The 16,515-nt window shown below is 38.4% G+C and overlaps 2 protein-coding genes and 1 long non-coding RNA gene across 3 annotated transcripts in view; all 3 read left to right on the top strand.

The window, feature by feature from the left end:
- The first annotated feature begins 581 nt into the window (after positions 1-581).
- LOC138009990 (notch homolog 2 N-terminal-like protein A) lies at positions 582-1,519 on the top strand. Its single transcript, XM_068856965.1, has 4 exons — positions 582-612; positions 666-776; positions 960-1,070; positions 1,254-1,519. Exons 1-4 carry the CDS (start codon positions 582-584, stop codon positions 1,517-1,519), a joined length of 519 nt encoding a protein of 172 aa, XP_068713066.1.
- A 26-nt stretch (positions 1,520-1,545) lies between these two features.
- LOC138011236 (uncharacterized) lies at positions 1,546-2,699 on the top strand. Its single transcript, XR_011124664.1, has 4 exons — positions 1,546-1,658; positions 1,846-1,956; positions 2,148-2,258; positions 2,619-2,699. It is a non-coding gene; the product is annotated as an uncharacterized lncRNA (long non-coding RNA).
- Positions 2,700-12,559: 9,860 nt separating this feature from the next.
- Positions 12,560-16,515, top strand: part of LOC138009989 (uncharacterized) — a 4,380-nt gene continuing 424 nt past the window's right edge. Inside the window, exons 1-2 of the mRNA XM_068856964.1 lie at positions 12,560-12,583; positions 14,757-15,489. Coding sequence (XP_068713065.1) covers positions 14,845-15,489 — 645 coding nt within the window. The 5' untranslated portion in view covers positions 12,560-12,583; positions 14,757-14,844. The remainder of the gene's footprint in view (positions 12,584-14,756; positions 15,490-16,515) is intronic.

Genomic DNA, 16,515 nt, shown 5'->3' with positions numbered 1-16,515 from the left:
TGTTTGAGTCTAAAATTCTCGCAACTGCACGATCGCCTATTATTACTCAACTGGTTGACTTGTTTTTTGATGGAGAGCCATTCTATTTTGCCACTAATCTGAAAAAAAGTTTCTGTAGTGTTTTTCTGAGTCAAGGTTTGGACCCCTCCCCACCCCCTCCCCCCCACCCTATTAAAAATTCCTGGATCCGCCCCTGTTAGTGTATACAGTGTGGCTAAATCATTGAAATGTACCATTGCAAATATAACTGAAGGAAGAAAAGAAGATAAATGGTAATTCAACACTTTGCTAACGCATGCCCTGTCCAATAATGTTTGCTCAAAAACGTTTAATTTGCCATAAAAGAGGGAGTCTTTCCATTTGTCTTTTAGAGTTGGACGCATGCTTTAGCAATCCATGCCAGAATAACGGAACATGCTCCAGGAATCTGAATAACTACAGCTGTGAGTGTGCAAATGGATTTAAGGGACAGAACTGTGAAGGTTTGTGTCTGTACTGTTCACTCTTTTCAGACAGCTGTGAAGAGATTTCTACCCCAGACTCATACACTAGCATTGATGAATATGACAATCACAACAATAATGAATACAAATTTACCTTGGCTCAAAAACAGTCAACGGAAAATCCACACCTTTAACTAGGTAACGGTTCCATTTGTCTTTTAGAATTGGACTCATGCTTCAGCAATCCATGCCAGCATAACGGAACATGCTCCAGGAATCTGAGTAACTACAGCTGTGAGTGTGCAAATGGATTTAAGGGACAGAACTGTGAAGGTTTGTGTCTGTACTGTTCACTCTTTTCAGACAGCTGTGAAGAGATTTCTACCCCAGACTCATACACTAGCATTGATGAATATGACAATCACAACAATAATGAATACAAATTTACCTTGGCTCAAAAACAGTCAACGGAAAATCCACACCTTTAACTAGGTAACGGTTCCATTTGTCTTTTAGAATTGGACTCATGCTTCAGCAATCCATGCCAGAATAACGGAACATGCTCCAGGAATCTGAGTACCTACAGCTGTGAGTGTGCAAATGGATTTAAGGGACAGAACTGTGAAGGTTTGTGTCTGTACTGTTCACTCTTTTCAGACAGCTGTGAAGAGATTTCTACCCCAGACTCATACACTAGCATTGATGAATATGACAATCACAACAATAATGAATACAAATTTACCTTGGCTCAAAAACAGTGAACGAAAAATCCACATCTTTAACTAGGTAACGGTTCCATTTGTCTTTCAGAATTGGACGCATGCCTCAGCAATCCATGCCAGAATAACGGAACATGCTCCAGGAATCTGAGTAACTACAGTTGTGAGTGTGCGAATGGATTTAAGGGACAGAACTGTGAAGGTTTGTGTCTGTACTGTTCACTCTTTTCAGACAGCTGTGAAGAGATTTCTACCACAGACCCATACACTAACATTGATGAATATGACAATCACAACAATAATGAATACAAATTCACCTTGGCTCAAAAACAGTCAACGGAAAATCCACATCTTTAACTAGGTAACGGTTCCATTTGTCTTTTAGAATTGGACTCATGCTTCAGCAATCCATGCCAGAATAACGGAACATGCTCCAGGAATCTGAGTAACTACAGTTGCGAGTGTGCGAATGGATTTAAGGGACAGAACTGTGAAGGTTTGTGTCTGTACTGTTCGCTCTTTTCAGACAGCTAGCTGTGAAGAGATTTCTACCACAGACCCATACACTAGCATTGATGAACATGACAGTCACAACAATAATGAATACAAATTTACCTCGGCTCAAAAACAATCAACGGAAAATCCACATCTTTAACTAGGTAACGGTTCAATTTGTCTTTTAGAATTGGACTCATGCTTCAGCAATCCATGTCAGAATAACGGCACCTGCTCAGGAAATCTGAGTAACTACAGTTGTGAGTGTGCGAATGGATTTAAGGGACAGAACTGTGAAGGTTTGCGTTAAATTTGTAGTACCCACTCTTTTCATATAGCTGTGAAGAGGCTTGTACCACGGACTCATACACCATGCAGCATTGATGAAGATGACGATCACAATAATAACGGAGTTGGTGATGACGATAAATGATAATAATGATGATGTAGATGAACTCAACTTGATGAGCTCTTGTTTCTTATTCAATAGAGTTGGATGTGTGCTTCAGCAACCCCTGCAAGAATAACGGGACATGTACAGGAAATCTGAATAACTACAGTTGCGAGTGTCCAAATGGATTTACGGGACAGAACTGTGAAGGTCTGTACCATACATCTTTCCCTTTAAACGATTAGGAGGCTGAATCCTTGACATCTTATTTTATCTGAGCATGCGCAAAAAAGGGATGAACACTGCATGTGTCATCTGTAAATTTGATAAATCAAAGAGCTTGCTCTGAACGAGTGGTTACAGATCTTAGCGCCTTGTAACCATTCCTATATAAACAGACCGATGAAGGCTGACCGTTTCTGCCTTAATATTTCGATTCCAATCGATTAAAGCGTTCTGGTCATATTTTTATGAGCATGATGTGGAATCAACATTTTTGCTATTTGATTTATTTCATATTTCGAAAAAAAAGCATTTAATTGGAAAATCTCTCTTTCTTTTTTTCTTAAGTGGTAGACCATTGTTATAGTGGACCATGCTTGAACAACGGAACATGTGTCAATTCCGTTCATGGATACCGGTGTGATTGTCTTGGGGGATTCCAAGGGAACAATTGTCAAGGTAGATTTAAACTCACCTTTTTGGTATGTTAGTGTCACAAGGTCACCTAAAGTACGAACACAATGGAAGATGGATACATCCGATGGCATTTGTCCTCAGATGTAAGGATAATTCCTTTTTCATCTTCAGAAGCATGAACCAATTGCCCTTTCGAAAATCAAAACTGTGTCAACAATAGTCCCTGGCAGCGAAACTGAATAAGCGTCATCTCCCAAGGCAGAATGAAAATATGGAAACGCCGAGAAAACCAGAAATCATAATTATCTTTGCGTTTATTCCACCTGTTTAGGCTATCCAGGATTGTACATTTATTGCGAAAGGCGTTAAAATCAGGAAAGCGAGAAGAACCTAACTAGTCGAGTTTGACGTTCGACGAAACATGCGATCTTTATTCAAGTAAACAAACTTGAACTATGTAGTAATTCTTATTTTTTGTCTAGACTTGCATCCATGTTCCAGTACCCCCTGCCAAAACAACGGAACATGTTCCGGCAATCTAAGCAGCTACAGTTGTGAGTGTCCCAAAGGACTTCAGGGACAGAATTGTGAAGGTCTGTAAGGCATTCGTCAATTTCAATCTCGCACGCATACTCGACAAACACAGTCAATCTCGTTACGTCAATAAATCGTAACCCTTTACATAAGGAACAGTAGAAAGGAAGGGGTTTTTTTCACTGAAAATTATATGTAATCATTATTAATATATGGAGATGCTTTATGCTTTTGTTCACTGTTTTGGCCACGACCATGCACAAACAACACCCTTTTTGTAAAAGACAGCCTACCTACAATTTCCATTAATTCATTCAAAACTTAGTTGTGAACCGAGGACAAAAGATTGTGCATGGTCACGGTCAAGTTAACACGAAACGCAATGTTACTGTTTTCTAACTTTCTAGAGTTTTATAACCAGTCCATCTATATGGATTATGATTTAGCCGAATGGCTCCGAGGAAAATTAAGGATTAATTTCAACAGTATTTTGGGAGTTTTCACTAAATTGCCCGAGTCCCGAATCCAAGCGACGAGTGCAATTTGGAGAAAAGGATGAATACAGAAGTGAAATTAATCCTTAATTGCAAGACGGCACATTGCGATTACATAGCTATCAAATAGAGGGCAACATTCTTGAGGGAAGCTCGTTCAATGCCGCGACAAGTGACAATCAACTTAACTGACCAATCGGTTCAATGAGCACTCTAAGCTTGGAAATCACAACAAGCACGCTTTTATTTGGATACAGTTCAATTCAATAAGACGTTATTGTCAACAGAAATACAGCTAAAAATATATTTAATGATATGTGGACAAAAATCGTTTAATCAGAGTCAGAATCGTGGAGACATATTCTTTTGTACCCACGCTTGCTCTGGCTAGGCATCTGTTAACCAATCAAGATCAGGTAATCATGCCCTCTTTATTACCAAAAGTGCCCTCGTGATTAACAAAAAAATCCCTCCGTCTCAGCCAATCAGCATTTAATAACTTTGCCCAGTATGTGATAAATGACCGTAATCGGATCGAATCTAAACAATATTTCCTTTTTTTGTTCATTAAATTTTCCTTTCAATAACAAAGAACAATAATGCACTGACGAACGAATGTTTCCTTGTGGTTGAAATCAAAATGAGAGACAATTGAACCTACTATGACTACTATGTATATGGTGAGGAATTTATAGAAAACCACATAAAAAATCAAATGAAAACAGACTAAAAACTGAAGAATCAATCAAATCAAGAAAGGAAAACAAAAACATCCAAAAGAAAACGAAAAAAAAAAAAAACAACAACAACAACCAGAAACGGACATTTTTTCAATTAATACACAATTCAATGAAAGTGTAACTTTTGTCTTCGAATGCCTCTACTTGAACAATCATTTTAATTTTAGTGGTAGACCATTGTCACGGCGGGCCATGCGTGAACAACGGATCATGCGTCAATTATGTCGATGGATACCAGTGTGACTGTTTAAGAGGATTTCAAGGAGTTAACTGTCAAGGTAAATGCACATATCTAGCTTTTGTTTTTCAAAAATCGAAGAAATTCTCAGTATAGTTGTACTTGGATTTTTGAAAACTGAACCGAGTTAGGTCACTATTATAACGATCTCTCCCGGAGAAACGGAATTGATAGCAGTCTTCCAATGGGCGGTAGGGAAAAGCAATGATATCGATCGATCGTGAACCACTAACGAAATGCAACCTTGCGCTGTTAAAACCCATTCAGTGAAGTACACTTCTGTGCACCACCAGAGCGCGCATTTATTCATTTCAGGAAAAGAGCTGAATGCACCAATGAAAAGTGTCTGGTTTAGGGTCCACAGGGAGAAATTGGATCAAGCCTTTGTCGTCACAAAAGTTGAAAATAAGCGAAAACTGAACAAATGGATCCCTATAACAAAATTTTCCCTTTGGTATCATTTAAAGGGGCTATGTCACGTTATTTTAGGGTGTTTAGGAGAAATCTTTAGTTAATCACGAGTTTAAGTCTCGAAGATGTTAATGAGGAATTCCTCTACTGATAAAATTATCATTACATCACAAACAAGATGATTCTGAGAAAAAAGACGACCTTTATCCAGTCGATTTGCCTTAAACTTGAAAAACGTCAGGCCGACTTTATTCAAAATTACCGAAATGCAATCCGTTTCAATAATCTTGTCCATTTCTGTCCACCCATGCTTTTCTTCCCTTTTGTTGTATTTCTTTTGCGCTCTTCAACAGTTTTAAGTGGTTATTGCAATGTTTCATTCTACATTTTGGACATTTTGGGTTTCATGAAATTACGTTGTTTTGCGTGACATAGCCACTTTAACAAACAAAACGAATTAATATACTTCAATACTAGAAATACGTTTTTTAGTGGTGAACCATTCTCATAAGTCATGCTTGAACATGTGTCGACAGTCTTTGGGGTTTTCAAGGGGTCAATTGCCAATGTAATTCCACACACTTTGACAACAGAAGTTATCATTAGTTTAATTGGGTGACCTAAGGTTGGATAAGGGATTTTCAAGACATTTGGACGATTTTCCCGTTAATCTTGTGGCTCTTCAACATGTGTACACTGTTTTTCTTTTTTTTTTTTTTTTTAATTCTACCGAACAGAACAATCGGTTGTTTCATATTATTGCTCTTGAGATTGAATAACGTCCATTGCCTCACTTTAATTTAACAGATGTAGATCTCTGCACAAAATTTCCTTGCTTACATGGAGGAAACTGCAGTAGTGCTGGTAGTAATTACAGCTGTTCGTGTCCTGGCGGTTTTCAAGGTGTTAGCTGTGAACAAGGTAACGTTTTTCTGTTCGGTGAATTAAAGGATTTAATGATGATGATGATGATGATGATGATGATGATGATGATGATGATGATGATCACGATGGGTATCATCATCGTCATCATCATCATCATCCTCATCATTGTCATCGTCATCGTCATCGTCATCATTGTCATCATCATCATCAACATTATCATCAAGATTATCATCATCAGTGTCATCAACACTGTTATCAACATTATCATCAACATTGTCATCATCAGTGTCATCAACAGTGTCATTATCATCGTCATTATCCTCATCATTGTCGTCATCAGTCATCGTCATCATCATCATCATCATCATCATCATCATCATCATAAAATCATCGTCAACACCAAGCTGTTGCTTTACTTTTATTGCATAAACTTTAAGCTTGTGTGCAAAACCAAGTAAGGTAGACTCACATTTTGACGAAGGCGTTCTTTCCAACGCAGTCACATAGAAGGATTCACAGTATTTTGCATAGACGTCACCGCCTTGTGGTTTCAGAACGTTTCTACCTTGGTGTGCGTGGAACACTCAGTGATAGGAAAATGGAATGAGGGCTAACTTGATAAAGAAAAAAATGTTATCGTTCGCGTTTGAAAGAAAACGTTTAGTATAATGATGTGATATATTACATGCTATGAAAAACGGATGTGATCGTTCATGGATGTATTTCAAGGAGGAGCATGCAAAGACCAGTAAAACGAATGGTCAGAGATTTTCACTTGGTATATATTTACTTCTCCTTTATTGACCGAGATTAATCCCCATATCAACCTTTAACTCATAATATACTACTTCTTAATACTACTACTACTAATACTACTAATACTAATACTAATACTAATACTAATACTAATACTAATACTAATACTAATACTAATACTAATACTTCTTAAAATACTATACTTCTTAGTAAAGAGTGGATAGCTATTCACTTCCTAACAACTTGCCGGGGTTTTGCGCCCGAAAATACTGTAATCATGGCAGGAATAAATTACTTAAACTTACTTTGTGCCGTATTATCTTACTGTTTTAGTACGTTCTAAAGCAGTCAGAAAATCACCACTAGCCACCTCTACTTCGGTGAACTGTTGTTAATTAACAAAAGGAATCATGATTTTGTTGTTTCCTTCTAGCAATTGACTCTTGTCTGAGTGATCCTTGCTATAACGGCAGCTGTTATAATACAGAAAATGGATACGAATGCCTCTGTCATACTGGATACACGGGGACACATTGTAACGAAAGTTTGCAAGGTACCATAGCTTCATAATTAGCTGTAAAGTACAATTGGTCCTGACAGGACCTACTCTTATGGTTTTAGGCAGAAACTGAGGTGCTAACCGGAAGTTTGGTTGTGTATCAATTCAGCGGATATGTATACATTGGCCACAGTAGAGAGATCGGAAAGCCAACGTCTCGAACGGTTGCCCGGAAAAACATAAGGGATAGTGGGTTGTGAAGAGTTTTGTTTGGCAAAGTGGAGCAACGTTATTGGTAAGAGCATAGGAGGGTCTCAATGGGGTGGTGGCATTTACGGTTATCGGCTAAAATTTTGGCTCTTTAACTCTATCGGTTAACCCCATTGAGACCCTCGCATAGTGACAAGAAATTAAAACAATAACGTTGACAAGTTAATGGAATTAGACGCCTTTATTGATTCTGTGGGGACATAAGTTACACGAAAAATAACTTGCCGTTTAAATTTTTTTTTTGTTCTCCGTCTCTCCATCAAAAGCAAAACCTTCCTTAGCTTTATACCTCAATTGTTAATTCTTCTGTTATTAACAATCACCTCCTTCGGCCAACTGAACAACCCAATTTGCGTTCTTCACTCACCCACTGACGCAGTAACAGAGTTTCTTTAAAATCACCTTGTTAGCTAGGAAACTGAACGCATTAACTTTCCCGGACAACTTTAACAGACAGAAATCCAAGCAGTTCAGAGCTCATAAGCTATGTAGGACCCTGAAATACCTTGCAAACTGTGGTAAAACCAAGAGAAAACGAGACGACAGACAGGGTGCACGTTAGTGGAGTGATGGTCGCGATTTGTTCATGTGAATTTCACAAGTTACTTTTGGTTGTTCCCAAGGACGGCAGGTGTTTCCGTTACCTTCCGGAGCAACAGGGCTTAATGTATTATGTACTATTATACACGCAAAAGATATCGCGTTTCTGATTGGTCAATGACGAATGCATTAACGTGTTTTAGAGTGCCAAAAGAGGTTATGGAGTGCAATACGAAAGTTGCTACGGAAACAAAGGCTGACAGTCGGTTTTCTTTGTCAAACCAAAACATCTTTGAGCAACTTTAAAAAAGTGCAAAAAACAAAAACACCTTAAAAGCTACACGGATCTGGTTGAATGGACGACTGAAAGAAAAGTAAACCAAAAATGGAAGAGTACGAATACGAACAACTCGATAAAATGTTGCAAACCTTCTACACAGAAATACGTACAAAAGACAGGTTTGAGTACGAACCTGAGAGTTTAAAATCAATGCTGGCAGCCGGCCCTCGACCGCTATTTAAAACACCATGGCTACAAGTACTTTACAATACGAGATCGAGAGTTCCATCAGTCGAAAATTGGTACTTGAGGGAAAAGTGAAGTGTCTTCGACAACAAGGCAAGGCAAGAGACCCAAAACTGCGAGCGCACTGATACTGAACCGAGGAGGAAGAAATTCTGTGGATAGAACAAAGTCTCGGTGAGGGTAGTCCAAGAGTTCTTTCTCAGACAATGTGGTGGATCTTGACTCAACATTTTGGCTTGAGGGGAAGACGGAAACACCAATCGAAAACCTTAAAACTAATGTTTAGTACAAAAAACAACGGCTCGGCATAAACAGCATCGACAATATGACGAAGAGCGTCGTTAAGAACACACCACTGCAGAAAAGCAACAAAAATTTGACGAACCACACCGCAAGGAAAAAGGTGTAAAAAAAGTCTCAGAGCAGCAGCCGTCGAGAGGCAGTCAATAATCCACGCGTACCACACATGTGGTACATGTGGTAAATGTGGTACACATGTGGTACATCTAAGCCATGCCAGAGTGCTCAAACTAGCGAGCATATATACTTTATATATGTAACTGAATAAATGTTTGAAAGAAAATTTGCCCTGAGCGGGATTTGAACCCACGTCCCCGCATTACTAGTCGGGTGTGATCACCACTACACCACCAGGACAACCATGCTGGCAACACAGCCATCGCGGAAGAGGTGATTTACGTGTTTAAGGCGTGGGCCTCCCGGGAAATTTTCTTTATATATTTTTCTTTTCTTTATATATATATATATATATAGAAGGATCCGAAAGGATTCACAGTCTAAACCTCGAGAAGATAATTTAAAATTGTTATAGGAAACGAGGACGGACAACTTCGAGCGAAGGAAAATATATACAGTAAAAATTCTTAAAATGATAAAAAATTTTATAAAAAGACGTTTCGGTCTGTGACCTTCATCAGTTGCAGTGCAAGTGAATAGTGAATTACAATTTCCTTAAATAAGTTTAAGTATAAAAGATAACAAAACATTACAAAGATGACTACATAACAGGGCGTGATAACACATATTCGCAAAAAATTAAGAAGTGATGAACAATCGGTAATTACTACGCATGAAACCGATGACAATACGAAACGAACCCACGAGAAAAACCAAACCGAAAGATAAAATAAAAGAATACAAACATACTTCGACGTCTATGTAGTGATGACTCCGATTTTTCCAGCAAATCAGAGGAGATGTGCCAGTTCTTCGAAAAACGTGGCTATCCTGTCTCTGTGGTCAAAGCGGGCCATCATCGCGCCCAACAATTTGATCGTCAGTCATCACTACAAACGTCACAAAAAGATAAGAATGACAGAATTCCATTCACCCTCACTTTCCATCCTCATAATCACGCAGTCAAAAGCATCATTCTTAGTAATTTTAAATTACTCCAAAATGATCCCGAGACCGGTAGAATCGTTTCGCAACCTCCACTTATTTCATTCAAACGCGACAAAAACGTAGGCAACTTTTTAGTTAGAAGCGCGCTCAAAACTAACGAGCAACCCGGCACTTTCAAATGCGCCCGCTCACGATGCAAAACTTGTCCTTTCATTGTCAACACTAGCAAGATATCGGGACCTAAGCGATCTGTTAAGATCACCGATCGTTTCACATGTACCTCCGCAAATGTCATTTATTGCATAACCGGTACGTTATGCAATAAATTATACATCGGTGAGACAGGTAGACGACTAGGTGACCGATTCCGCGAACACCTTGGCGATGTTGAGAAGAATGACAGGGATGCATCTAAGCCAGTCGCTCGCCATTTTAATCTGCCTAACCACTCCAAAAACCACATGGCTATCTGCGGCCTTTCCCTACATCTAGGTACGACGGAAAGCCGCAAGAATCTGGAACAAAAATTCATCTTTCAAATCGGCACCCTTAATCCTCACGGTATTAACGAACGCTTTTCATTTAACTAATATATTCCTATTTTTCACGTTGCCATGTTACCACCAATAGCGTATCTCCTACTCTACTATAAAAACTACACGTAACCCATAATCCCTCGATTCGCTCTGACGAAGGGCTAACGCTCGAAACGTCAGCTTTTAGAATCTCTGTACGGTGGCCAATTTACATTATCAACTCCGTTGATAAAACCAAATTTTTGTATACTACTTCCCCACTGACGCAGCATCACAGTTTCTTTAGAAACTACCCCCTTCATTCATGTTTTGAACATGTTTAGTTAAACGCAGTTTCAAATTGTTTTTTTTTAAGTCATGTATCCTGATTTTTGTTCACTACAAATTTAGCACAGATCAAAGCATGTGTTGAAACTCACCTGAATCTCATGTAAAGGCCAGGCCTACATTTTTCTGTGACTGATTTTCATTTTGTAAAATCCAGTTTATCAAACATGTCTCGTTGGTGTGAATGGGCTATAATCAGTTACAAAGGGTGGGTAAAACATTGACTGTCTTTAACACACTCGCAGAGTACTACTCACGTTAACCTGGAGCAAGGCTTGAATAACATAAAATTAATTCTCTATCTACCTGCAGCTTAAAGCAAACGATAACATCCTTGGTAAGAATGTGTCTCTTAATGGAACGAGTGCTCATTACATTCGAATCCATCCCGTCAGCTTTATTGGAACTTCAGCGGGCATGCGCATTGCTCTTTATGGTTGCGACTCAGGTAATAACAATGATGATGATGATGATGATCAACTTCGTTGTAAGTATAAACTGTATTTAGGGCTGTCGCATTAATTGGAGACTGCTCAGAAATCAAATCAACTCAAATCAAGTCAAATCAAAATCGTAGGTTGGTTTTTGAGGATAGAGGAAAATTTGCAATACCAGGAGAAAAACATCTCTCAAAGCATAGTAGAGAACCGACAAATTCAACCAACATGTCACGCCAAGTCTGGAAATCGAACCCCGGCCACATTAGACAGAGGCGACTGCTCTCACCAATGCGCCCTTCTTGCTCCTATAATAGACCCTTTTGCAAAATGGCGGCCGAAAATTCAAATAAGCTAACATTAGAAACGTATACCAGCACTAGAAACAACACTTCTACTTTAGTAACCCTGCAAAGTTTCAGCGTATTAGGTGTTATATTAGCTGAGAAAATGTGAATTGGTAATTTGACTAATAAACAGACGTTTGTGTGACTGGGGGCTTGGCGTATACCCCCAGCCATCATGAAACGTTTGTAAATTTGTCAAATTATCAACTTACCGTTTTCTCAGGTGATATAACACCTAATACGATGAAACTTTACAGGGTTACTAAAATAAAGGTGCTCTTTCTATTTCTGGTATACGTTTTCCATTCCGTTCAATTTTAACTCATTCAAATCCGTTGTCGTCCTTTTGGAGAAGGGTCTATTTTGTATTTTTTCTTTCTGATGAAATCATCACTAAGTGAGGGATACAAACACAATCGAAAACAATGAGAATTCATGAAAGAATTTAAGATCTCAGACGTTTTATTATTCAATTCAGGCCCTGAAATCCATTCCTTCAAGAACTAAAGAAACCACTGCTTCACCAAGTTCCATTAGAGATTGCGCAATATTCAATTCACTGCCAATTATGAGGCTGCAATGGATTACCAGCCCGTTGTTTCGGGAAAGGAGCCCGCGCTCCCTCGACAGAAAGTCTCTCTGACAGGAACGAAGACCGCACTCCAGAGCGCGGCGGAAATCGAGCTTACGAAGGCTACCGGCCTGTTGTAACTGAAAAAACTTTTACTGGTTCAATTAAAGAGTTACATTAAGAATTTGTAACATGTTCGCTTAATTAATTTATATTACCTATCAGAAACCCTGCCTCAGAAACAAACTGAAGAAACGCTAAACGTGCGTACTATTGGTATGCTTGCAAATAAATGTAGCATCTTTTAATATTTTGGTACTTATGTTTTTTTAGAGGACTTTCCTTCTTTGGGAAATCCGCTGCAAAGTGTTGGCGACCAGCCGGAAAAAGAAGAATCTACGTTTGATACGCTGTACCTCGGTGAGTACCATTACAAAAACATGCTACAAATTTACTATGGATAGCGCATATCCTACTATAATTCATTTCTGCTTCATGAGTCTCAAGTGTAGTTTGGAATAAAAATGGTAAAACCACTGAGAAAGTGCCCCATGGATAATACCAATTCAATAATTAATCTGACGCTAATCTGGGTTGTTTTTGGCCAACAGATGTAAATTATTCCGTGATGTGATCTGTCTCGTTGCCGTTAGCAACGGGTCGCAAATTTTACACTTTTATCGGATTATTATATTATACATTATTGCTAATCGGATTACTAAAAACAATTCTGAAAATATTCGTGCCTGATCAGTTTTCTGTCAAATTTTGGTCCAAGATAGCTGATAAAATGAGGAACATTTTTATTTTGTATTCAAAAATTCATAATTAACGTTTAAATTACCAAATTTGTGTGGAAAACTGAATTTAGTGTTTTTGTTTTTTTTTTCTTTCAACTTTCTTTTTTATGAAATATTTCAGTTCTATGTAAGGAAGTTATATGCTTTTGGAAAGCTTATTTTCGTAGTAATGATTTATTGCTTTCCCCCTAACTGAAAATACTTTTTGAGGAAAAAAAAAACATTAATTTTGCGATGGCTAACTTCGCGCGGCAATATTTGGAAAGTACTCTGTAGAAAAGGAGTAATTAACTTACAATAATCTCTTAGGAAGACTTTTGTGAAAGTCTAATCTCCTCCAAGTCAAACTAAATCACAGACTTTTCCTCTCTTTGTCTTGTTAAGTCATTCCAGCAGCCCTTTTGTTTGGACTTCTCCCTGTAACTGCCTTGTCTCTCTGCTTTCGTTACAGTCGTTGAGTAAACGTTATTTACTTTATGATGATTTGTTGATAGGGTGGTTCTCAATTTATTGCCGAAATTATGCGATGGCGACTCGGAGATTAGCCTACAAATCTCGCGCCACTTTCTCAAGCAATTAAACCACAAAAAAAAAAAAATATATATATATATATATATATATATATGAAAAATCTGCATTCTGATTGGCTAAGAGAAATACAGTTTTCGGGTGACACAATGCCGCTGAAGGGTAATTCGATGCAGAAAATTACGAAGGCCACAAACCACTGAAGCATTCTGACTTGTCAATGAAAATAATGATTAAGGAAACTTACAGGTGGCCAATCAAATGGTATTTTCTTCGTCATTTTTCTTCGTCATTTGCCATTTTGGATTTTCTTTTTCTTCTTCATCGTTTAAGGTTGTTCGCAGATTGGTTCTAGAAATATGCCTTAGAAGAACAATCAAAGGGGAAAAGTAGAGGCAACCATAACACGTAAAAAATTCCAAACTTTGGCCTCAAGAAAGTTCAAAAACGAAAACAGACAATCATTAATCATTAATGCAGAGATACTCTACCACAGGAAGGAATGTTTTGTTTAGAAAATGGTATGCTGAATAAAGATCATTCAATACACCTCCTTACTAAATATAGCCCCCACACGTATTTACCTGACATAATAAATTGTATTTCAATAATGTTGAACGTAAGTACAAGGTCCAATTTGAATAAAAGCAAAACTATACTTTGGCATTCGTCGGTTTTAAGTAGCCATGGATCTGTCCAATTAAGTCTTTTCTCAGTGCAGGCACGACCTTTTCTGTTTTCCGAATAAGGCGTCCGTGGCTCTTCTTACGGGCCTGGAAAGTGTCTGGCAAGAGCCTTGGAAATGTCATAAATAAAGTGGCGATAAAGTAGATAATATCATCGGATCTTTGAACAATTAAGAACTGTAAGGGGCGTACCCGCCTCGTGCACATGTAATCTGGAGTTATCCTTTCAGTTAGTGGAGAGGAACCCCTTCGGGGAGGGAGATTCTTGCTTAAGCACCATAATCATGCCAGAAAGGTTGCTAGTCTACTGCTGTTTTTGTTTTTGTTGTTTTTTTTTTTCTTTAACAATGATCTTTAAGCAATTAAGAACTGTAAGGGGCGTACCCGCCTCGTGCAGATACTTTCGCTGTAATCTGGAGTTCTCCTTTGAGGCATGGGTCAACCACACATGAAAAAAATAAGTCGGTGATATCTTGAGGCCAAGGTCATCTCTAAACACATTCCACGAAGATAAAAGGTTGGTACATTTGACAATTATTACACTGATAATTATAATTCACATAACATTTTTCTCCTCAGAAAATCTCCAAGAAAGGGAAAAGGCTATTCTGAGTTCGATGACTTTGACGACGAGGGAATCGATGAAACAGTACTATACGATGTGCCAATGTACGAGGTGCAGACAGTTACTATAGAGATGGGGCCAGAAAAATTAATTCGGGAAAATGGGAAAGGAGTATGGCAGGAAATTACCTTGTCCGAATCACTACAAGTACAACAAAAATACCACAATGCTATATACGACAGAGTGGATATCGATATCATTGAATATGAAACAGAAACAGAGACAGATGCGGCTGTGACTAAGATACCATTAGAGAGCAATTTAGCTAGCGAGACGGCATCCCTCAGCCGTGTGTTCTTTGAAACAGATCTGGCAGACGAAATTTATGAATCCCATGTTGCTAATAGTGCACCTAAGCCAGTCAAGAAGAAGAGCATTTTCAGTTTAAAATCTGGATACGGAAATCTTGTTAATGAAGACAACGAAGAAGTCATTTACGATGATGTTGCTGCTGTAACGAGTGCAAAAGACGCACGAAGGAATAGCATGGGTGACTTTGCGCCTGGCGAAAATGTCGATGAAGGAATCTACGAAGATGTTACTCTTGTTACAAGTGCTCAAGATGCACAGAAGGATAAAATGAAGCTTGGGGCTGAGAAAAACGGCAATATCTGTGACGATGTTATTCCAGAAAAGACACCTGGTGACAAAACAAGGATGGACGACATTTTCTCTCAGGATAACAAGGTAATCACAAACTTTATTTTTCAACTAATCTTGGAGGCTTTACCTCATAGAGTACTGTTTTTCGATAGTGCAAACCGATAAAATGCTGGTAGACGAACTGCAGAAGCCATTGAAATTTCCTTGTTTTTTTGTTTTTTCTTTGGACGTACACTCCTATCATCGACTTCCCTTTAGTCTAATTTGTTCGCAATCTTTAAAAGCGCATCAATACTTAATGAGAGACTCCATCAGGTGCAGGGCTTGACTTCTTAACCCAATAGATGGTTTTTCACGTTACGTCATCGCCGCCATGTTGGCGGACGATAAACAAAAGATTTCTCATTAACTCTTTTTGTTCGTCCACCAGCGATGTTATTTGTGTCTCTAGAGATTGGTTGCAAGCCATCCATAGAGTGTTAACACTCACGTGATCAGTAACCTTGTTTTTCCACCGAAACAAAAGAAAACGTTTGCATGATCACGATAGAGCTCAATTCCCAGAACAACAACACGGCCGCCGTGACCTCACGTTGAAACACCGAGCTCGTTTAGACCTTGGCAAATCAGCAAAGTTTACGTGACAGAAAGGGCTGGGATAGGCCTAGCTACAAATATCCGGATATATATTTAAAATATTTAAAAGCTCCTGGGGTATTAGAAAAAATCTGAGATATTTAGGAAAAGAAAAGATTAAATTTGGGATTTCACTATGGTTTTATCACTTTTATGAGTTAACACATGTTTTTTTTTTTTTTTTTTTTTTTTTTTTTTGTGGAGGTTTTGATCAGTTTATAATATTTAATATTTGGGATATTTGAGTTTTTGCACGATATTTAGGGGGGGAAGTGAGATATTTAGGAAAATATGACGAATTTCCGATGACATCTTTAAGCAATTTTACGCGATATTTGTAGCTAGGCTTAGGCCGGGAAGAATGGTTACAAGACAAAGGTCAATGAACAGAGGTGTTCATAACAGGGAATGTGGGTCTCTGGTGGAACGGGTTAGCAACTTCATGCCCTATTTGTTTTGTTTTGTTTTGTTTTT

This window comes from Montipora foliosa, chromosome 7 (genome assembly GCF_036669935.1).
Source record: "Montipora foliosa isolate CH-2021 chromosome 7, ASM3666993v2, whole genome shotgun sequence".
Lineage (NCBI taxonomy): Eukaryota > Metazoa > Cnidaria > Anthozoa > Scleractinia > Acroporidae > Montipora > Montipora foliosa.
The sequence above is the reverse complement of the archived record's forward strand: the minus strand, read 5'-3'. Positions and strand labels throughout refer to the sequence as shown.

Coding starts and splice junctions, on each gene's coding strand:
- LOC138009990 (XM_068856965.1), top strand. CDS start 582: ATGAATACAAATTTACCTTGGCTCAAAAACA. Junction 613..665: donor TTTACCTTGGCTCAAAAACA/GTCAACGGAAAA, acceptor TTTGTCTTTTAG/AATTGGACTCATGCTTCAGC. Junction 1,071..1,253: donor TAAGGGACAGAACTGTGAAG/GTTTGTGTCTGT, acceptor TTTGTCTTTCAG/AATTGGACGCATGCCTCAGC.